At 49.8% G+C, this 21,980-nt stretch overlaps 3 protein-coding genes across 4 annotated transcripts in view; 2 read left to right on the forward strand and 1 right to left on the reverse strand.

The window, feature by feature from the left end:
- On the forward strand, positions 1–7,931 carry CLN6 (CLN6 transmembrane ER protein). Its single transcript, XM_058847259.1, has 7 exons — positions 1–194; positions 1,690–1,804; positions 2,423–2,521; positions 4,478–4,666; positions 5,337–5,392; positions 5,979–6,101; positions 7,546–7,931. Exons 1-7 carry the CDS (start codon positions 112–114, stop codon positions 7,826–7,828), a joined length of 948 nt encoding a protein of 315 aa, XP_058703242.1. The 5' UTR covers positions 1–111; the 3' UTR covers positions 7,829–7,931.
- An 883-nt stretch (positions 7,932–8,814) lies between these two features.
- CALML4 (calmodulin like 4) lies at positions 8,815–13,139 on the forward strand. The gene is made up of 5 exons (XM_058846848.1): positions 8,815–8,936; positions 9,049–9,079; positions 10,849–10,989; positions 11,993–12,181; positions 12,687–13,139. Exons 1-5 carry the CDS (start codon positions 8,934–8,936, stop codon positions 12,782–12,784), a joined length of 462 nt encoding a protein of 153 aa, XP_058702831.1. The 5' UTR covers positions 8,815–8,933; the 3' UTR covers positions 12,785–13,139.
- A 6,164-nt stretch (positions 13,140–19,303) lies between these two features.
- The window catches only part of PIAS1 (protein inhibitor of activated STAT 1), a 56,050-nt gene continuing 53,373 nt past the window's right edge, over positions 19,304–21,980 (reverse strand). Inside the window, exons 12-14 of one of the 2 annotated variants that reach the window (XM_058846692.1) lie at positions 20,975–21,117; positions 20,732–20,769; positions 19,304–19,626 (exon numbers count right to left, since the gene is read on the reverse strand). In XM_058846692.1, the coding sequence (XP_058702675.1) occupies positions 19,330–19,626; positions 20,732–20,769; positions 20,975–21,117 (478 nt within the window). In that variant the 3' untranslated portion in view covers positions 19,304–19,329. Of the gene's footprint in view, positions 19,627–20,731; positions 20,773–20,974; positions 21,118–21,980 lie in introns of both variants that reach the window. The other variant, XM_058846691.1, reaches the window with a different exon arrangement.

Genomic DNA, 21,980 nt, shown 5'->3' on the forward strand with positions numbered 1-21,980 from the left:
GGGCGGCCCCCGCGCAGCCGCCGCTGCTCCCCGGGCCGGGCCGGGAGCGGGGATCGGCCCCGGCAGCGGGACAGGCTCCGGGAGCGGCTCCGGGAGCCCCGGGCCGGGCTGATGCAGGGCTCGGTGCGGCGCCGGCCGTTCCCGGCCGCGGCTCCGGGCTCGCCGCCGCCCGCGGGGCCGCTCTACCCGGGCAGGTGAGCGCGGCCGGGGGCTCGGGGAGGCTGGGGAAGGGAAAATCCAACCCTCGTTCCACGGGGATCCTCTCTCCATCCAATCGCTCCGGTTCAGCCCCCTCCGCGCCCCTCCCCGGACAGCGCGGCCCCTTCCCGGGTACCACCCCCGGCTGTGCGGGGACCGGGACAGCACCGGCACCGGGACAGCACCGGGACAGCACCGGCACCGGGGACAGGGACAGCACCGGGACCGGGGACCGGGACAGCACCGGGACCGGGGACGGGGACAGCACCGGCACCGGGGACCGGGACAGCACCGGCACCGGGGACCGGGACACCCCCAGTGTCGGGGACTGGGGACATCCTGAGAGTCGGGGACCAGGGCACCCCCACGTTCAGGGACCAGGACATCCTCAGGGCTGGGGACCGGGGCATCCCCACGTTCAGGGACGTTCAGGACCCCCCCAGGATCAGGGACCAGGACATCCCCAGGATCAGGGACCAGGCCATCCCCAGGTTTGGGGTCCAGCACATCCCGAGGCTTGGGGTCCGGGACATCTCCAGGGTTCGGGACCAGGACACCCCCAGGATCAGGGACCAGGCCATCCCCAGGATCAGGGACCAGGCCATCCCCAGGTTTGGAGTCCGGGACATCCCCAGAGTCGGGGTCCCCCAAAGTTCCCCCTCTCGCCCTTGTCCCGGGCATCCCGGCCTTCCCTGGGTTATCCCAGCCCATCCAGGCTTTGCCAGACTCTCCCAGGGAGCCGCAGCATTCCCAGCTCATCCAGGATATCCCATCCTCACCCTCCAGCTCTCGGCGCTCCCCGAATCATCCCCGAGTGCTTCGGGCTGGAAGGGACCTGAGAGATCCTCTCGGTCCGTGGGCAGGGACACTTCCATGGGCCGGGAATCTCGGGGCTGATCCAGCCGATCCCGTTCCCGGCACCGGGAGAGGGATGGATCCGCTTGTCCCGCAGGGAGGTGAAGCTCCAGAGGTGCTGGAGGGGCATTCCATGGAAAGGCTCCATCGGGGTTGGATCCTCGGTGTTGGGTGCGGGTGTTGGGAGCAGGGCTGAGGGTGGTGCCGGATCCGGAGCATCCCAGGGCTGGAATTCCAGCGGGTGTTGGGAGCAGGGCTGAGGGTGGTGCCGGATCCGGAGCATCCCAGGGCTGGAATTCCAGCGGGTGTTGGGAGCAGGGCTGAGGGTGGTGCTGCATCCGGATCATCCCGGGGCTGGAATTCCAGCGGGTGTTGGGAGCAGGGCTGAGGGTGGTGCTGCATCCGGAGCATCCCGGGGCTGGAATTCCAGTGGTTCCTCAGCTCAGCTCCTGGCAGTTGGGATTCTGCCTCTCGGTGCCAAAGTTAAAAACAGCCGCGCTCAATTCAGCGCTTCCTTCAGAGCCTCCTGTCCTCCCTGCTCTTCCCCTCGGTTATCCCGGATTCCCGAGGCGGGGAACCGCAGCTCTGCCTCCTGCCCGAGCCGCTCCAGGCTCCGTGTCCCTCTGTCCCCTCCAGGCACGGCGGGACCAAGGCCGAGGACACCTCCAAGACGTCCCCGTTCCACCTGGACCTGTGGTTCTACTTCACCCTGCAGAACTGGGTGCTGGATTTCGGGCGCCCCATCGCCATGGTGAGCCGGCCTTTGGGCTCCCCGAGGAGCCGGCACCGGCACTGAGCTTTCCCGGGAAATCCCTTCCCCCAAGTCCCTCCCTCACCTTTCTTTTCACTCCAGAACATTCCTCCTGCTTTTCCCCGTTCCTGTATCCCAGAGCTCGGGGTTTCCAGAAGCGTTTCTATTCCCATGGGATTTTTGAGCTGGAAGTTGGCAGAAGCTGCAGGATCCCAAATGCCTTCCTTGACCCCAGCACCACGGACCGAGAGGATCTTTCCCAGGAAATCCCTTCCCCAAATTCCCTCCCTCACCTTTCTTTTCACTCCAGAAGGTTCCTCCTGCTTTTCCCCGTTCCTGTGTCCCAGAGCTCGGGGTTTCCAGAAGCTCTGGGATACAGGAACGTTCCGTTCCCATGGGATTTTTGAGCTGGAAGTTGGCAGGAGGTTCAGGAAGCTGCAGGATCCCAAAAATTCCTTCCTTGACCCCAGCACCGGGCAGGACAGGGAGGAAAAACTTCCAGAGGGCGATTTTTGGGAATTTTTCTCCAAGAAATCTGCCCAGCTCCATCCCTCCCGACACCGTCAAGCCCAGCTGAGCATTCCCAAGCGATCCCAAACATTTTCCCTCTCTCCTCAGATCGTCTTCCCTCTGGAATGGTTTCCTCTGAACAAACCCAGTGCTGGAGATTATTTCCACATGGCTTACAACGTTATCACCCCCTTCCTGCTGCTGAAGGTAAATCTGGGAATCTCCAGCGCTTTTCCCAGGTTTTTTTTTTAAATTTCCAAGGTTTTTAGGGTGTTGATTATTCCCAAATTCCTGCCAGGAGGAGTTAAGGGGATTTCTGATGCCACCTTTTAAAGGGCACCTCAGTTTCTCACTTCCCTCTGGAATTCTGGCTCCAGGAGGAGTCAGCACTCCTGGGAAATCTGGGAATCTCCAGGACTTTTCCCATTCCCAGTTTTTTAAAATTTCCCAGGTTTTTTGGGTGTTGTTTATTCCCAAATCCCTGCCAGAGAGGGAGAGTTAAGAGAATTTCTGATGCCTCCTCAATTTCTCATTTCCCTCTGGAATTCTGGCTCCAGGAGGAATCAGAGCTCCTGGGAAATCTGGGAATCTCCAGGGCTTTTCCCATTCCCAGATTTTTTTTCTGAGGTTTTTAGGGTGTTGGTTATTCCCAAATCCCAACTGAATTCCCAACAAATCCCAAAAGCATTCCCTCTGGAATTCTGGCTCCAGGAGGAATCAGAGCCCTTTTCCCAAATGATATTTCTAGGACAATCAAAATTAAACCTGAGTAAGGTCGGAATTAAACCCCAATAAGGTCAAAATTAAACCCAAATAAGGTCAGAATTAAACCCAAACAAGGTCAGAATTAAACCCAAACAAGGTCAAAATTAAGTATAAATAAAATCAAAATTAAACCCAAATAAGGTCGGAATTAAACTCAAATAAAGTCAAAATTAAGCACAAATGAGGTCAAATTAAGGGCAAATTAAGCACAAATAGAGTAAAAATTAAACCCAAATAAGGTCAAAATTAAGCACAAATAAAGTAAAAATCAAGCACAGAGGAAAAATTAAACCCCAATAAGGTAAAAATGAAGCACCAAAAATAAAAGAAATAAAGTAAAAATGAAGCACAAATGATAAAATAAATGAAGTAAAAATGAAGCACAAATTATAAAATAAAAGAATTAAAAATGAAGCACAAATAATAAAATAAAATAATTCAAAATGCAGCACAAATAATAAAATAAATGAAGTAAAAATGAAACACAAATAATAAACTAAAAGAAATAAAAATGAAGCACAAATTATAAAATAAAATAATTCAAAATGAAGCACAAAGAGGTCGAGATGAGGCAGAAATGGAGTAAAAAATAAACCCCAGTAGGGTTAAAAATGAACACAAGCAAAGCCCAAATTAAAGCTCCGTAAGGAGATTTGCTCTGCTTGGAAAAAGCGGCTTTGGGGACACGGCTGCTGATCCTGCTCTTCCTCCCCCTCCTCTTCCTCCTCCTCCTCATCCTGACCCCCTCCTCCTCCTCATCCTGACCCCCTCCTCCTCTCCTTCTCCTCCTCTTCCTCTTCCTCCTCTTCTTCCTCCTCCCACCCTCCTCCTCTCCTTCTCTTCCTCCCCCTCCTCCTCCCCTCCTCCTCTCCTTCTCCTCCTCCTCCTCTTCTTCCTCCTCCTCCCCCCACCCTCCTCCTCCTCTCCTCCTCTCCTCCTCTCCTCCTCTCCTCCCCTTCCTCCTCTTCTTCCTCCCCCTCCTCCTCCTCTCCTTCTCCTCTTCCTTCTCCTCCTCCTCCTCCTCCTCCCCTCCTCTTCCTCCTCCTTCTCTTCCTCCTCCTCCTTCCCCCCTCTTCCTCCCCCTCTTCCTCCTCCTCCTCTTTCCCTCCTCCTCCTCCTCTTCCTCCCCTTCTCCTCTTCCTCCCCCTCTTCCTCCTCCTCCTTCCCCCCTCTTCCTCCCCCTCTTCCTCCTCCTCCTCTTTCCCTCCTCCTCCTCCTCTTCCTCCCCTTCTCCTCTTCCTCCTCCTTGCTCTTCCTATTCCTCCTCCTCCTCTTACTCGTCCCCCACCTCTTCTTCTCTTTGTCCTCCCGCTCTTCCTCCCCCTCTTCCTCCTTCTCCTCCTCCTCTTCATCTTTCTCCTTCCTCCTCCTCCTCCTCCCCTCCCCTCCCCTCCCCAGCTGATCGAGCGCTCCCCCCGGACTCTCCCTCGCTCCATGGTCCACGTCAGCATCATCACCTTCGTGATGGGCGCCAGCATCCACCTGGTGGGGGACTCTGTCAACCACCGGCTGATCTTCAGCGGGTACCAGCACCACCTGTCCGTGCGCGAGAACCCCGTCATCCGCAACCTGCGGCCCCAGACACTCGTACGGGATGGGAAATACGGGATTGGGAATGGGAAATATGGGATTGGGAAATATGGGATTGGGAAATGGGAAGGGTAAATCTGGTACCAGCACCACCTGTCCGTGCGCAAGAACCCCGTCATCCGCAACCTGCGGCCCCAGACACTCGTACGGGATGGGAAATACGGGATTGGGAATGGGAAATATGGGATTGGGAAATATGGGATTGGGAATGGGAAATCTGGGATTAGGAATGGGAAATGGGAAATAGGGAATGGGAAATGGGGAATGGGGAATGGGACAGGAACCCACAGCCACAGACACTGGTATGGGATGGACTGGGCTCAGGGATGGTTAAAACCAGGATTTATAAATGATAAACCCCAGGTTGAGCTGGGCTCAGGGATATCCCAAACCAGGATTTATAAATGATAAACCCCAGGTTGAGCCAGGCTCAGGGATGGTTAAAACCAGGATTTATAAATGATAAACCCCGGGTTGAGCCAGGCTCAGGGATATCCCAAACCAGGATTTATAAATGATAAACCCCGGGTTGAGCTGGGCTCAGGGATATCCCAAACCAGGATTTATAAATGATAAACCCCGGGCTGAGCTGGGCTCAGGGATATCCCAAACCAGGATTTAGGACCGATGGTAACTCGGGTTTGTTTCCATCCCGCCGCTGGCGCAGATCGACTCCTTCGAGCTGCTCTACTACTACGACGAGTACCTGGGGCACTCCATGTGGTGAGTGATTCCCGGGATATTCCCAGGATATTCCCAGGATATTCCCAGGATATTCCCGGGATATTCCCAGGGTATTCCCGGGATGTTCGAGGGAAGGGCGGGAGAGCCCCGGAGCCAGAGCTGCCCTGGGATCGGGCTCTGCTGCCCGGGGTTGGGTTGGGATCCAGGTCAGGGTGGATCCGGGGATCTCCTCTGCTCTGGGATGGCTCAGGGACGTGGCAGCTCTTGGAGGGACAGCTCGGCCTTCCAGAAGGTTCTGGAGTGGGAATTCTCCTGCCTGAGGTTGGGAATTCCCCAAGGTTTGGAATTGTCCTGCCCGAGGTTGGGAATTCTCCTGCCCGAGGTTGGGAATTCTCCTGACCAAGGTTTGCCATTTTCCAAGACTGGCAATTCCCCAAGACTGGGAATTCTCCTGCTGGATGTTGGGAATTCTCCTGCCCCCACCAGCCCCCGTTCCCTGTGGATGCAGCAGGAATCCGGGAGCAGGGAATTCTGCTGAAGCCCCGGGGTTGAGGGCAGGACCAGCTCGGGGGCTTTGGGGCAGCTCCCAGCCTCTCCCAGCTTTGGGAATTGCTGTTTTCCGCAGGTACATCCCGTTTTTCCTGATCCTGTTCATTTATTTCACCGGCTGCTTCACGCCGGCGGCGCGGCGGGGCCGGATGCCCCTGGCTGCCCTGCTCCTGGTGGGGCCCAGCAGCCTCTACTACTGGTGAGTGCCCCCCCTGCCTCGGGCTGAGCCGGGAATTCCCTGGGAATTCCCTGGGAATGCTCCGGGAAGAGCTGCTCCACTTCCCCAGGGATCCCCAGAGCGGATTTTCTTGGCGGGGCTGGGAAATCAAATGGAACCTCCTGGGAATTTGGAGTCACTTGAATCCCTGGAAGCTGGGACAGATCCAGGGGCACCCAGGACAGACCCAGGGCCACTCTGAGCCACCCAGGACAATCCCAGGGGCACCCAGGACAATCCCAGGGTCAGCCAGGACCACCCAGGACAATCCCAGGGGCACCCAGGACAATTCCAGGGGCACCCAGGACAATCCCAGGCCATCCAGGACCACCCAGGGGCACCCAGAACATCTCTAAGGTCACTCAGGACATCGCCAGGGTTATCCAGAACAATCTCAGGGTCACCCAGGACATCCCCAGGGCCACCCTGAACCACCCAGGACATCTCCAGGGCCACCCAGGACAATCCCAGGGCTACCCAGGACAATCCCAGGGTCAGCCAGGACAATTCCAGGGACACCCAGGACAATCCCAGGGTCAGCCAGGACAATTCCAGGGACACCCAGGACAATTCCAGGCCATCCAGGACCACCCGGGGCACCCAGAACATCTCTAAGGTCACTCAGGACAGCCCCAGGGCCACCCAGGACAACTCCAGGGTCATCCAGGACAATCCCAGGGTGACTCAGGACAATCCCAGGCCACCCAGGACAGCCCCAGGGCCACCCTGAGCCACCCAGGACATCTCCAAGGTCACCCAGGACATGCCCAGGACCACCCAGGACAATCCCAGGGTCATCCAGGACCACCCAGGACATCCCCAGGATCACCCAGGACATCCCCAGGGTCACTCAGAGCAGCCCCAGGGCCACCCAGGACATCCCTGAGCACCACTGCTCCCAGGAGAAGCTGGGAACGCTCTCCAGGAGAAGCTGGGAACGCTCTCCAGGAGAAGCTGGGAATGCTCTCCAGGAGAAGCTGGGAACGCTCTCCAGGAGAAGCTGGGAATGCTCTCCAGGAGAAGCTGGGAACGCTCTCCAGGAGAAGCTGGGAACGCTCCCAGGAGAATCTGGGAACGCTCTCCAGGAGAATCTGGGAACGCTCTCCAGGAGAATCTGGGAACGCTCTCCAGGAGAAGCTGGGAACGCTCTCCAGGAGAAGCTGGGAATGCTCTCCAGGAGAAGCTGGGAACGCTCTCCAGGAGAAGCTGGGAATGCTCTCCAGGAGAATCTGGGAACGCTCTCCAGGAGAAGCTGGGAATGCTCTCCAGGAGAAGCTGGGAATGCTCTCCAGGAGAAGCTGGGAACGCTCCCCAGGAGAAGCTGGGAACGCTCCCCAGGAGAAGCTGGGAATGCTCTCCAGGAGAAGCTGGGAATGCTCTCCAGCCTTCCCAGGACCGGGAATTCCGGCAGGAATTTCCCTTGCAGGTACCTGGTGACGGAGGGGCAGATCTTCATCCTCTACATCTTCACCTTCTTCGCCATGATGGCGCTGGTGATGCACCAGCGGCGCAAGGGGCTGGTGCTGGACAGCAACGGGCTCTTCCTCTTCCTCTCCTTCATCATCACCCTGCTCCTCATCGCCGCCTGGGTGGGCTGGCTCTGGAACGACAAAATCCTGCGGAAGAAATACCCCGGGGTGATTTACATCCCCGAGCCCTGGGCCTTCTACACCCTGCACATGAACAACCTGCACCAGGGCGCCTCCTGAGCTGGGCTGGCGTTCACTGGGGGATGGGAAAGGGGAAAAAAAATGAGATTTTGGGGTTTTTTAATGTAGATTTGTGCGTTTCCAATAAATCCCCGAGAGGAGGCAGCTGTGTGATGAGATTGTAATTAATATGGTGTGAAATAAAATTAAGATAAAGTATAAAATAAATATATAAAATAATATATGAATTAGTGTTATATAAAATAAAATTAAGATAAAATATAAAATACATATAAAATAATATATAAATTAGTGTTATATAAAATAAAATTAAGATAAAATAATGTAAAATAAATATAAAAGAATATCATATAAATTAGTGTTCTATAAAATAAAATTAAGATAAAATGATGTAAAATAAATGTAAAATAATATCATATAAATTAGTGTTATATAAAATAAAATTAAGATAAAATGATGTAAAATACATATAAAATAATATCATATAAATTAGTGTTATATAAAATAAAATTAAGACAAAATAATGTCAAATACATATAAAATAATATAAAAATAATGTCATAAAATTAATATAATGCAAAATAAAATACATATAAATTAATATAAAATAAAATACATATAAACAAAATACATATAAATGAAAATAATACTAAATAAGACAAATAGAATAGAATATATAAAACAATATAGTGAATACAATACAGTAAATATTAAATATCCTGTTAATTATATAACATTAATTACGTTCATATTAATATTTATTAATACTATATTAATATACTAATAAATATATCTATATTCAGAAAATCTCTACAAAATTAAAAAAAAATCAAATTAAACAATTAAACAATTAAAAAAACTCGATTTTTTTCCCAACGACAAACAGATTTGTTTGGAATTCCAAAACTCCAGCCCGGATCCCGAGCTCTGCCAGCTCTAACCAGGTCACAGCTCGATCTTTCCCACTCCCGAGCTTTGGAAAATCCCTTTTTTTTTTCCCCGGGAGCAGGCGGGGCCGGGCTGAGCCGTATCCATAGCAGCGGGATTTTATTACAGCCTCACCCGGGGACTTCAGCCCTGAGCAAACCCCGAGCGGCTCCGCTCCTGCCGGGAACCTCAAATCCCAGAAATCCTCCCCAAAACCATGGTGAGTGCGGCTCCCCGGGCTCTGCGCGCCTCACAAACCTCATTTTAAAGCTATTTTTCAGTTTTTTCCCCCCGTTTTTCTCTCTTTTTTCCTCTCTCCCTCCCTGCTCCAGGCGAAGTTTCTGTCGCAGGATCAAATTCACGGTAGGTTCGGCTTTGTTCCGCTCGGGGTTAATTAGCGGGATTAAATTGACCTTTCGAGAAAAAATGATCATTTTTCCTCCGCCAAGTCGCGCTCTGGGTTTGTTGTGGCTCTGCCGGGATCTGGGAAAAGAGGGAAAAATCTCCCCAAATTCCCTGGAACAGCAGAGAGGAATTCCAGGGGTCCGGTCCCGGTCCCGGAGGAGGAGGAGGAGGAGGAGGAGGAGGAAGGAAGCGGGGCAGGGGATCCAAATTCCCATCGCGAGCCAATCCCGGCGCTGGGATCGCTCCGGGAATGGCCGAAGGAAGCAGGAATAAGAGTATTAATAAGGGTATTAATAAGGGTATTAATAAGGGTATTAATAAGGGTATTAATAAGAGTATTATTGCAAATCTGATCAGCGCGGATTGGAGAGGGGAGGAGGAGGAGGCGGCCGGGCCAGGGGGGGCCACGGATACCCCCGAGACACCCCCGGGACACCCCCGGGACACTCCTGGACACCCTCGGGACATTCCCAGGACATTCCCGGACACCCCCAGGACACTCCGGGGCATTCCCGGACATTCCCGGACACCCTCGGGACACCCCAAGACACCCCCGGGACACCCCCAGGACACCCCCGGGACACTCCGGGACATTCCCCGGACACCCCCGGGATCGGGAGTGGGCCGGGAAGGGGCGGTGAGAGCTCTGGGTCGGATCCGGGCCAGCAGCGAGCCGGGATTTGCTGCTGGAAAAGCGGGAATGCGGCGGGATGGCGGCGTGGGAGAGGGAGAGAGGTGGGGAGAACTCGGGGTCCTCCTCTTCCAAAATGTCCCACTCCAAGATCTTCCACCTCCAAAATCTTCCACTCCAAAATCTCCCAACTCCAAACTCTTCCACCCTCAAAATCTCCCATTTCCAGCATTGCCCACGTCCAAAATCCTCCACTCCCAGAATTTTCCACCCCAAAATGTCCCACCTCCAAAATCCTCCACCTCAAAATCTCCCAACTCCAAAATCATCCACCCCAAACTCTCCCACCTCCACGATCTCCACCTCCAGCATCTCCCACCCCCAAAATCCTCCACCCCCAAAATCCCACGTCTCCAAAATCCTCCACCTCCAAAATCCACCTCCAAAATCTCCCACCTCCAAATTCCTCCACCCCCAAAATCCACCTCCAAAATCTCCCACCTCCAAATTCCTCCACCCCCAAGATCTTCCACCCCAAAATCTTCCACCCCAAAATCTTCCACCCCAAAATCTTCCACCCCAAAATCTTCCACCCCAAAATCTTCCACCCCAAAATCTTCCACCCCAAACTCTCCCACCCCCAAAATCTCCACCCCAAAATCTCCCATCTTCAAATTCCTCCACCCCCAAGATCTTCCACCCCAAAATCTCCACCCCAAATTCCTCCAGCTCCAAAATCTTCCACCCCCCAAAATCTCCACCCCAAAATCTTCCACCCCAAACTCTCCCACCCCCAAAATCTCCACCCCCCGCATCTCCCGGCGCCCTCCCCCTCCATCCCTCAGCCCTTCCCTCATCCCCCTCTGTCCCTGTCCCACCCCAGCAGGGCAGGAAAAGCTCCTTTATCCCAAATCCCAAATCCCCGCCATCCGAGCCCTTTTCGGGCTGCAGGGCCCCAATTAGCGCCGCTCGGGGTTTTAATTACCCTCAATTCCCCCCCCGAGCCCATCCCCCTCCTGGAAAGGCGAGACGAGATCCCGGCTGGAATTCTTCCCGGGTTCCCTGGAGGCCTCAGCCAGCTCTGGTTTTTAATTAGAGTTCAAGGAATGTTTTTCCCTGTACGACAAGAAGCAAAAAGGGAAGATCAAAGGCTCGGAGCTGCTGGCGGTGATGCGGTGCCTGGGAGCCAGCCCCACTCCGGGAGAGGTGCAGAGACACCTGCAGCTGCACAGGATCGGTGAGACACCAAAAAACCCGACAATTCCCTGGAAAAAATCCCCATTTTTCTGTGCCAGGAGGGAAGGAGCTGTTGGGATGTGTTAAATCCAGCCCGAGGATTAAAAAGTGCTGTTAAAATCCCCCAAAATACAAGGGAAAAAGCAGGATTGGAGCTGTGAACGTGGATTTGGAGGGTGGGAGAGTGTCCAGGCCGAGCAGCAGAGGGGGAAGAGCGCAGGGGGACGTTCAGCCCCAGATCTGTAGGAAAAATAAAGCGGAAAAGCCGAGGAATTGTGAGATTGGCTGCGGGGAGGATGAAAAATTCAAAATCCAGGTTGGGATTTGAGGGAGTTGTAAACGGGGTTTTAGGGGGAAAAACCCCATTGGGGACGTGTCCTGATCCAGATTGGGGACAGGGAAATCCCGGGAAAAGGAGGAGAAACCCCAGGAAAGGGGGAAAAAATCCAAGGGAGGGAGAATTCCAGGAAAGGGAGAAAAAAAATAAACAGGGAAGGGAAAAGAAATCACAGAGAAGGGAAAAGAACCCCAGAAAAGGGAAAATAACCTCAGGAAAGGGAAAAGAGCCCTAGAGAAGGGAGAAGAAACCCCAGGAAAGGGAAAATAATCCCAGGAAAGAGAGAAGAATCCCAGGAATAGGAAAAGAACCCCAGGAAAGGTAAAATAACCTCTGGAAATGGAAAAGAACCTCAGAAAAGGGAAAATAACCCCAGGAAAGGGAAAAGAACCCCAGAGAAGGGAGAAGAAAGCCCAGAAAAGGGAAAAATAATCCCAGGAAAGAGAGAAGAATCCCAGGAATGATAAAAGAACCGTGGGAAAGGGAGGAAAAAAAACATGAAGGGGAAAAGAACTCCAGGAAAGGGAGAAAAATCCCAGGAGAGGGAGAAGGAACCCCAGGAAAGGGGGGAAAACCCCAGGAAAGGGAACCGGGGGAGGAGGAGGGGAAGCTCCATCCTGGATCCAGCCCCCAGCCGTTCCCGAAGGATCTGCCCGTCCTTTTCCAGACAGGAACGCTGAGCTGGACTTCTCCACCTTCCTGACCATCATGTACCGGCAGATGAAGCAGGAGGAGCCCGAGCAGGAGATCCTGCGGGCGCTGGCCATGCTGGACCGGCAGAGGAGGGGAGTGATCGCCGCGCCCGAGCTGCGCGCCAAGCTCACCCGGCTGGGAGAGAAGCTCTCCGAGGAGGAAGGTATCCCAAATTCCACAGGGATTCCATTTCATCCCATCCCATTCCATCCCACTCCTTTCCTTTCCTTTCCTTTCCTTCCCTTCCCTTCCCTTCCCTTCCCTTCCCTTCCCTTCCCTTCCCTTCCCTTCCCTTCCCTTCCCTTCCCTTCCCTTCCCTTCCCTTCCCTTCCCTTCCCTTCCCTTCCCTTCCCTTCCCTTTTCCTTTTCCTTTCCATCCCCTTCCCCTCCCTTTTTCCTTTTTTCTTTTCTCTTCTTTGCTCTTTGCCCTCTCCTCTCCTCTCCTCTCCTCTCCTCTCCTCTCCTCTCCTCTCCTCTCCTCTCCTCTCCTCTCCTCTCCTCTCCTCTCCTCTCCTCTCCTCTCCTCATTTTTTTTCCCATTTTTTCCCCCTTTTTTCCCCATTTTTTCCCTGTTTTTTCCCCATTTTTTCCCCGTTTTTTCCCTGTTTTTTCCCCCTTTTTTCCCCATTTTTCCCCCTTTTTTCCCATTTTTCCCATTTTTTTCCCAGTGGATGAGCTGCTGAAGGACGCCCCAGCCGGCCCCAACGGAACCATCAGATACGAGGAATTCGTGCGTCTCCTCTGCCTCCCTCCGGCCGACTACTGAAATCCCGGGAGATTCCTTAAAAATTATTCCATTTCCGTTTCATTTCCCCCTCCACCGGCTGCCTTCCAAAACCCGATTTTGCCTTCGTATCCCGCAGGATCGGCCGCGATTCCCGGGAAAACGCGGCGGGACGGAAACGAACGGAGCGCGACAACGCCAGCGCGGCTCCGGGAAACCATTTCTGAAAGGATTCCTAAAATTCCGAGTGGTTCCTAAAATATTTCCATGATTTCTTCTTCTAAATTCCTTTAAAAAAAAAAAGATTTCTGGAATTTCTGGAAGGGTTTCGAAGTCGGGGTTGAGAAGTCGGCGCGGCCCAGGAGCTCTTTGGGGTCTCCAAAAAGGGAAAACGGGGAAAAAACAGGAAAATTCCCCTTTTTCACAGCAGGGAAAACAGGGCCAGGAAAATTCCCATTTTCCACAGTGGGAAAAACTTCCCTGGGGAAACTCCCCCTTTTCTACACCAGGAAATTCCCCTTTTCCACAGCAGGAAATTCCCCCTTTTCCACACCAGGAAATTCCCCCTTTTCCACAGCAGGAAATTCCCATTTTCCGTAGCACAAAATTCCCATTTTCCACACCAGGAAATTCCCCTTTTCCACACCAGGAAATTCCCATTTTGCACACTGGGAAATTCCCATTTTCCACACCAAGAAATTCCCATTTTCCACAGCAGGGAATTCCCATTTTCCACAGCAGGAAATTCCCATTTTCCACGCCAGGAAATTCCCATTTTCCACATCGGGAAATTCCCATTTTCCACAGCAGGAAATTCCCATTTTCCACATCGGGAAATTCCCATTTTGCACACCGGGAAATTCCCATTTTCCACAGCAGGAAATTCCCATTTTCCACACCAAGAAATTCCCATTTTCCGCACCAGGAAATTCCCCTTTTCCACAGCAGGAAATTCCCATTTTCCACAGCAGGAAATTCCCGTTTTCCACACCGGGAGGAAACTCCCAGCTCCAGCCTGATCCTGTTTTTTTCCCACCTGGATCTCACAGCCTTGGGGCAGTCCCACCAAAGGGTGGCTGGAATTTCGGGCAGCTTCTCCCTGGATTCATCTCGGGAATTAATTCCACAGGGATGGCGACTGGGGAAATCCCATATTCCCATAAATTCTGCTCCAGGAGCCTCTCCCTCCACCCTTAAATCCGGAATCTCCCCTTGGCCACAGCAGATCCGAGGGATGGGGAAGGAATTCCCGGCTGGGAGGGGCTGGGATGGAATTCCCAGAGAATTCCCTGTGGCTGCCCCTGGATCCCGGAATATCCAAGGCCAGCTTGGATGGGGTTTGGAGCAGCCTGGGATGCTGGGAGGTGTCGCTGCCCATGGAATCAGACGGGATTTCAGCTCCTTTCCGAGCCGGATTATCCCAGGATTCTGCCATTCTCCCATCCCTGTGGAGCAGCTCCGAGATCTCCACCCAGGACAAAACCGGGAATAAAAACCCAACCCCAAATCCAAGCAAATCCCAACCTTCAAACCCAAACCGGAGTCCCTGCGAGGGAGGGGAAAACTGGGATTGTCCTCATGGAATGTGGGATGGGAGGATGAGCCCAGCCCCCTGTGCCCCGCCCCCCTCCGGGGCCAATCCCGGCCGCAATCCCAAGGATCCCACCCTGGAGAGCCAGAGACACCCAGAGCCGGAGTTCGGGAATTGGGAGTTCGGGAATTGGTTTGGGAATTGGGAGTTTGGAAATTTGGGAGTTCGGGAATTGGGAGTTTGGGAATTTGGGAGTTTGGGAACTTGGGAGTTTGGGAATTGGGAATTTGGGACTTTGGAAATTGAGCTTGGGACTTTGGGAATTTGGGAATTGGGAGTTCGGGAATTGGTTTGGGAATTGGGAGTTTGGAAATTTGGGAGTTTGGGAACTTGGGAGTTTGGGAATTGGGAGTTTGGAAATTTGGGAGTTTGGGAACTTGGGAGTTTGGGATCTGGGAGTTTGGGAATTGTGAGTTTGGGAATTTGGGAGTTTGGGAATTGGGAATTTGGGACTTTGGAAATTGAGTTTGGGACTTTGGGAATTTGGGAATTGGGAGTTCGGGAATTGGTTTGGGAATTGGGAGTTTGGAAATTTGGGAGTTTGGGAACTTGGGAGTTTGGGAATCTGGGAGTTCGGGAATTTGGGAGTTTGGGAATTTGGGAGTTTGGGAATTGGGAGTTTGGGAATTTGGGAGTTTGGGAATTGGGAATTTGGGACTTTGGAAATTGAGCTTGGGACTTTGGGAATTTGGGAATTGGGAGTTTGGGAATTGAGTTTGGCAATTTGGGAGTTTGGGAATTTGCGAGTTTGGGTGTTTTGGAGCCGAGCTTGGGAGTTCGGGAGCTTGGGAATTGTGTTTGGGAATTCAGGAATCTGGGAGTTTGAGAATTTGGGAACTGAGTTTGGGAATTTGGGAACTGAGAGTTTGGGAATTGACAGTTTGGGAACTGAGAGTTTGGGAGTGCCAAATCCCAGGATTCCAACACCTCCACGTTCCATTTTCCAGGGGATTAACGGGGATTTGATCCCAGTGGGATCCCAGGGAATGGGAACACCAGGCCCAGCTGCCATTCCCAGAGTGCCTCATCCCAGAATTCCCACAATTCCATTTTCCATGGGATTAACGGGGATTGGACCCCGCTGCTCTTGAGGCCACCCTTAACAGAACCCACAGAAAAACGGGAAAAGCGACCCCAAATCCCTGCTGGACGTTCCCGGAGCCAACTCTGGGAAAAACCACACCCCCAATTCCAGAAAAATCCACCTTTATCCATGAAAAATAATAAAAATCTCCCCCTGGTGCGGGGATAAGGAGCTCGAATCACTTCCAAATGAGACCGTTTCAAAAATAACTCTTTCCCATTTTCTATCCTTTTATTTCTTTTTTTTTCCTTTTTTTTTGGGTCGGTTTTGTTATTTTTTTGTTGTTTTTTTGTTTTTTTTTTTTCTCGTTTCCTTCCGTTTTTTATGTTGTTTTTTTTTTTTTTTTCTTTTTTCCAACTGACATTTAATAAATTATAAAATCGGTGTAAGGGGTGAAATAGAATATATATCAGCCAGATATGTATGAAATACAACATGCATGGGGAGGGGGGGAAAAAACAAACAAACAAACAAAAAAAAAACCCAAAAAACCCAAAAAACCTATGGAAACTCACCTGGAACTCACGCACACGGATCTATAAATACATATATACACACACATATACATATAAACACCAACAGTTTTCCTTTTTTTTGTTGTTTTTTTTTTTTTTTTGTCTTTTTTGTCGTTTTTTTGGGATTTTTTTGTTGTTATTTTTTTGCCCAAAATTCAGCTATTTAAGTGGCGGAGGAGGGATGCTGTAAAAACACTTAAAAACCATTTTTTGATGCCACGTTATCGTGTGAAACCTTTTTCAAATACGACTGATCAGACAGCAATTACCTAATGCTACTTGGATTAAAGGTTTATAATTTTTTTTTCCTTTTTTTGTCATTTTTTTTAAAATTTTTTTCCTTTTTTTTGTTTTTTTTTTCCTTTTTTATTGTTTTTTTTAAAATCAATTTATTATGAACTTTTTGACTTCGTAGGCAAAAAAAAAAGGTGGCCCTTTGTTGATGCTTGAAGCGACTATTTGCAATTGATAGGTTTTTTTTTTTTATTTTTGGGATGTGAAAAAGAAAAAGAAAAAAGAAAAAAATCAGACAAGAAATCTGCTAATTTTAGTATTCCTTAACTCTTTTTTTCCTGATAAACTCGTTTACCTGCACTTTCAACCTGTTATAAAAATATTTTTTACACCAGAGGAAATATTTATTTTCTCTCTCTCTCTCTCTCTCTCTGACTTTGGGACACGAGAGAATCGATTCCTTCCCTCCCCTTTTTTTCTCTGACTTTTAAAAGAATTTCCTGAAAAATAAATGAAAAAAACCAAATAAAAATAAAAATTCTGCATTCCAGCTATTTACACATTCCACTCCTTAAGATGGATCAGCCCAAAGAACCCCACCAAAAAAATTTAAAATTAACGATTTTCCTATGTCATGCACGACTTAAAAAATAACAAAAAAAAAACCGAGAAAGGAATTAAAATAACGGCTGAAATTCAAAAAAACTCCGAAAGAAAAAGCGAATTTTGAAAGCCTCCGGCCCTAAAAGAGCTGGATAGGGAGGAATAATCCGGGAATTCGGGAATATCGGCGGGGTGAGCTTCACCTGCAAGCACAAACTGCAGCTACGGCACTAAAATCGGCTTTTTCCAGGCAGCCCAAGGTGGTTTGGAGGCAGAAAACACGAGCGGCTCCACGAGGAAACACTGAGGCATGCTCCGGAGTTTTCCGGGAAGAGCGGAGCTTGGCGGAGCGGGATCCGAGTCTGGAGGGATAAAACTTCCCAAGCCAAGCCGTGCTCCCAGCTGGGGCTCCAGGAAAATGGAATATTTTGTGTCACGAGCTGTTCCTCACTGGGATCTGATGTTGATTTGGGGCTCCAGAAAAATGGGAATTCTTGTTCCAAAACTCATTCCTCAGCTGGGATTTGGGGCTCCACCCCACAAAAATGGAATTTCTTGTCCCTCAAGTCGTTCTTCACTGGGATTTGATGTTGATTTGGGGCTCCACCCCACAAAAATGGAATTTCTTGTCCCTCAAGCTGCTCCTCACTGGGATCTGATGTTGATTTGGGGCTTCCCTTCACAAAAATGGAACATTTTGTGCCCCAAGTCGTTCCTCAGCTGGGATCTGATGTTGATTTGAGGCTCCAGAAAAATGGAACTTCGTGTCGTAAAACTCATTCCTCACTGATTTAGGGCTCCACTCCACAAAAATGGAAATTCTTGTCCCTCAAGCCATTCTTCACCAGGATCTGATTTTGATGATGATGATTTGGGGCTCCACAAAAATGGAAATTCTTGTCTGTCATGTCGTTCCTCAGCTGGCATTTGGGGCTCCACTCCACTAAAACAGAACTTCTCATCCCAAAACTCATTCCTCAGCTGGGATCTGATGTTGATTTGGGGCTTCCCTTCACAGAAACGGAACATTTGGTGCCCCAAGTCGTTCCTCAGATGGCATTTGGGGTTCCACCCCACAAAAATGGAATTTCTTGTCCCAAAACTCATTCTTCAGCTGGGGTTTGATGTTGATTTGGGGCTCCACAAAAATGGAATTTCTTGTCCCACAAAACCACTCTTGACTGGGATCTGATGTTGATTTGGGGCTTCCCTTCACAGAAACGGAACATTTTGTGCCCCAAGTCATTCCTCAGCTGGGATTTGGGGCTCCAGCCCATAAAAAATGGAGATTCTTGTCCCAAAACTCATTCCTCAGCTGGGGTTTGGTGTTGATTTGGGGCTCCACAAAAATGGAAATTCTTGTCCCAAAGCTCATTCCTCAGCTGGGATCTGATGTTGATTTGGGGCTCCACAAAAATGGAATTTCTTGTCCCAAAGCTCATTCCTCACTGGGATCTGATGGAGCCGGGCCCTCAGGAATGACGGAATCCCAGCAGTGTGGGATATTCTGAGTCGAGAGGAACCCACCAGGATCAAAGTCCTTGCAAAAAGCATCTCAAAATCCCAGCCTGGGCATCCCTGGGAGCGTTGTCCAAACATTCCTGGAACTCTGGCAGCCTTGGGAATGCCGCAATTCCCTGGGAAGCCTGGGCAGGGCCCCACAGCCTCCGGAGGAAGAATCTTCCCTAAAATCCAACCTAAACCTCCCGCTGAGCTTCGTGTGTCATTCCCTGGATGAATCTGCAGCATTCCTGACTGAAGCATGGAATTCAAAAGGAGAATTTGCCTGGATAGAGTGGCACACGGAACCAGAAATGCCAAAAAAAATAAAAATAAAATCAATTCCCAAAAATCCAACCCTGCTCCTGAAAGGCTCTGGGCTGCAGACGGAGCAGGGGCTGCTCCAGAATTAAGAAAATCTGCGTGAAATATGGGATTTGGGGGGACTGGATTCCAGCAGCAGAGGGAAATGTCTCTGAGAGGAGAGAAAAAAAAAAAATCCCTCTCCCCAAGCTTGAACTTTGCAAGTTCAGCTCCTCTCCCGTTTCTTTAACTGAAAATAATGCCATCGGTGTCCGTAGTGAAGGGGGAAAAAAAATAAAGGAAAGGAAAGAAACTCACGTGACAAATGCACAGGTGTAAAATCTTCAGCATCCATAAAAATGAACTGAAGCTCCTTGTTTTTCTTACTTTTTTTTTTTTTTCTCTTTTGTCTTTTTTTTTTCTTATTTTTACCAGCGAGGCCATCTTAGGTTTATATACAAAAGTAAAACTGAAAATAGACTTTTTTTTTTTTCTCCGTCGTTCTCTGTACACGTAAATTATTTTTTTTTCCCCTTTTAAAAAAAAAAAAAAAAAAGGAAAAAAAAAACCCAAAAAACAAAACCAAAAACCACCTTATCTTAATTTTTTTTTTTCTTTTTTTTTTTTTTTTTCTTTTCTCTGAACAGAAAGGAAAACCGGAGCACGAAGATTTCCTCTGTCCCTAAAATCCCTCCCCACCCCCCAAAAAAAAAAAAAAAAAAAAAAAAAAAAAATTAGAAATAAAAATAAAAAAGAATCAGTCCAAGGAGATAATATCTGGTATGATACCGAAGATGGAGGCCGTGTCCGTGGCGCTCCTGCCGGCCACGGCGTGGCCGTGGTTCTCCCGGAGGCTGTTGGAGGACACCAGGCTGCTGTTGCTGCCGCTGCTGCTGCCGTTGGTGGCCGGCAGGGAGCCGCTTCCCCCCGCGTTCAGCTGATCCAGGAACATTTGGGATGAGGTGTAGGGAAAAAAGCGGGAGTGTAAAAGTTCCTGGTCGTCGGAGGCGGAGACGGCGGCGGCGGCGGCGGCGAGGAGGGAGGTGTTGTAATGCTGGCGGGGAAGAACGGCCGGGAATTGAGGGTTGGAGGAGATGGCAATGAAGGGGTTTTGTTGAGGTTTTTAGAGGGGGGGAGTTCTGGGTTTTGTGGGAGGGGAAATGGGGTTTTAGGTTTTGGGTTTGAGGATGGGCGGAATTGGGAATGCTGGGGTTAGAAATAGAAGGGTGGGAATGGGGTCAGAGTCCCAAATCAGGAGAAGGAAAATAGGAATGGGATCAGAGCCCAGACCAGGAAAAGGGAAATAGGAATGGGATCAGAGAAATCAGACCAGGAAAAGGGAAATAGGAATGGGATCAGAGAAATCAAACCAGGGAAAGGGAAAATAGGAAAGGGATCAGAGAAATCAAACCAGGAAAAGGGAAAATAGGAATGGGATCACAACATCCAAATCAGGAAAAGGGAAAATAGGAGTGGGATCAAAGAGGCCAAACCAGGAAAAGGCAAATAGGAAAGGGATCAGAGAAATCAAACCAGGAAAAGGCAAGCAGGAATGGGATCACAACACCCAAATCAGGAAAAGGACAAGCAGGAATGGGATTAGGGAGCCCCAAACCAGGAAAAGGGGGAAAAATTGCCCCAAATCCATGTTGCCACCCCCAGAAATGAGGGTGAGGCAGAGCTGGCAGGTGGGACTGTGCTGATCCCTGCAGAATCCTGGGAAAACGCATTTAGGGCCAGAGCAATCCCAAATCCATCTCAGCACCCCCTCCCTGGGGAGGAACTTCGCTCTCAGCTTTTCCTCCAGGAACATCCAGGCTGTCCCAGGCCTGAACCCAAATTCCACAGGGTGGGCTCTGCTCTCCATGGAGATATCAAAGCATCCCTCGACTTTCTGTGTAATTTTGGTGCCATTTTTGTGCAATTTTGGTGCCATTTTTGTGCAAATTCCCTCTTTGGGAAAGCAGAAAGGCCAGGGAGACATCCCAGCTCCATTTTTTTTGGAGGAAAAGGGATCAAACTGCACCAAGTTTAACCCCTGGCTCCCCAAGAAGTTTCTTTTTGCTGTGCCTGATCCCACTCCTGCATTCAAATCCCAAATCCCGGCAAATCCTGCTCGGAAAAGCATTTCCCACAGGATTTCATTCTCCCTGACTTACCTGATTGTCACCTGACAGGAAAGGGAAGAAATCCAAACCTGCTGAGAGACCAAAAAACCCAAAATTCAGCTTTTCCAAACAGAAGAGAATTTCTGTTTCCCCATTTTCTTTTCACTTCTTTCAAAACAAAACCAACCAAACGCTGCTGAAACTTCCAATTCTGTTCAGCAGAGATTTTAAGCTAATTATCTTGATTTTTTTTTTAAATTATTTTTGGTGCTGGGGGAGCTGTTCAGAACTCACCCTGCAGGTCGTAAGGCATGGGTGTCATGTGGAATGGGTGCCTGTAGTCCTGGATCAGCGAGGAGTTGATGTAGCTGGTGTCCACGGCGGGAAGGCTCGGGGTTCTCGACACGGGAGAAGCTTGGTGGGGTAAATTTAAAATGCTGGGAAAAGGGGGAGGGGAAAAAAATAAAATAAAAACTCGTTAGAAGAGGAATGGGAAAAAAATCGTTAAAAAAATAAAATATGTAAAATGCGTAAAATACGCAAAGTACGTAAAATACGCAAAGTACGTAAAATACGCAAAGTACGTAAAATACGCAAAGTACGTAAAATACGCAAAGTACGTAAAATACGCAAAGTACGTAAAATACGCAAAATACGTAAAATACATAAAATTTGTAAAATACACAAAATATGTAAAATACGTAAAATACACAAAATACATAAAATACACAAAATATGTAAAATACACAAAATATGCAAAATACACAAAATATGTAAACTGCGTAAAATCCATAAAATCCATGGATTTGATTTTATTTATTTATTGTATTTATTTGTTTTATTGCTGTCCCATTGGGGGATGCTTCTTTGTAAACGGAATTTCAGCTCAAAATCCCGAAATTCTTGGGGGAATCCCCGGGGTTTCTCCTCATGATATTCCAGCAGGAAAGGCAGCCCCAAAGAGCCGGGATTTAGGGATTTAGGGATTTAGGGAATTCCCGGGAGCTGCCAGGAAATGGGGATGTGGGACAGCTCCTGCCAACAGGGATGAGACAATCCTGAAGGAATAATGAACTCAAAATCCCATGGGAATTGGGTGATCCTACAGGATCTGGGTGACACCACAGGGATCAGTCTGGAATTTGGGATTTGGGATCAGTCTGGGATTTGGTGAACCGCCCAGAGCCAGCTCAGTCTGGGATTTGGGATTTGGGATTTAGGGAGAGCTGGCTCAGTCTGGAATCTGGAATTCAGGGAACTTGCCAGAGCCAGCTCAGTCTGGAATTTGGGATGTGGGATT

The sequence above is a fragment of the Poecile atricapillus genome, chromosome 11 (assembly GCF_030490865.1).
Source record: "Poecile atricapillus isolate bPoeAtr1 chromosome 11, bPoeAtr1.hap1, whole genome shotgun sequence".
Lineage (NCBI taxonomy): Eukaryota > Metazoa > Chordata > Aves > Passeriformes > Paridae > Poecile > Poecile atricapillus.

Excerpts from the sequence above, each read along its gene's own strand:
- CLN6 (XM_058847259.1), top strand. The coding sequence starts at position 112 with ATGCAGGGCTCGGTGCGGCGCCGGCCGTTCCCGGCCGCGGCTCCGGGC. Across the intron at positions 195-1,689 it reads GGGCCGCTCTACCCGGGCAG|GCACGGCGGGACCAAGGCCG; the intron begins GTGAGCGCGGCC and ends TGTCCCCTCCAG. Across the intron at positions 2,522-4,477 it reads CCCCCTTCCTGCTGCTGAAG|CTGATCGAGCGCTCCCCCCG; the intron begins GTAAATCTGGGA and ends TCCCCTCCCCAG.
- CALML4 (XM_058846848.1), top strand. Across the intron at positions 9,080-10,848 it reads GTCGCAGGATCAAATTCACG|AGTTCAAGGAATGTTTTTCC; the intron begins GTAGGTTCGGCT and ends GTTTTTAATTAG. Across the intron at positions 12,182-12,686 it reads GAAGCTCTCCGAGGAGGAAG|TGGATGAGCTGCTGAAGGAC; the intron begins GTATCCCAAATT and ends TTTTTTTCCCAG.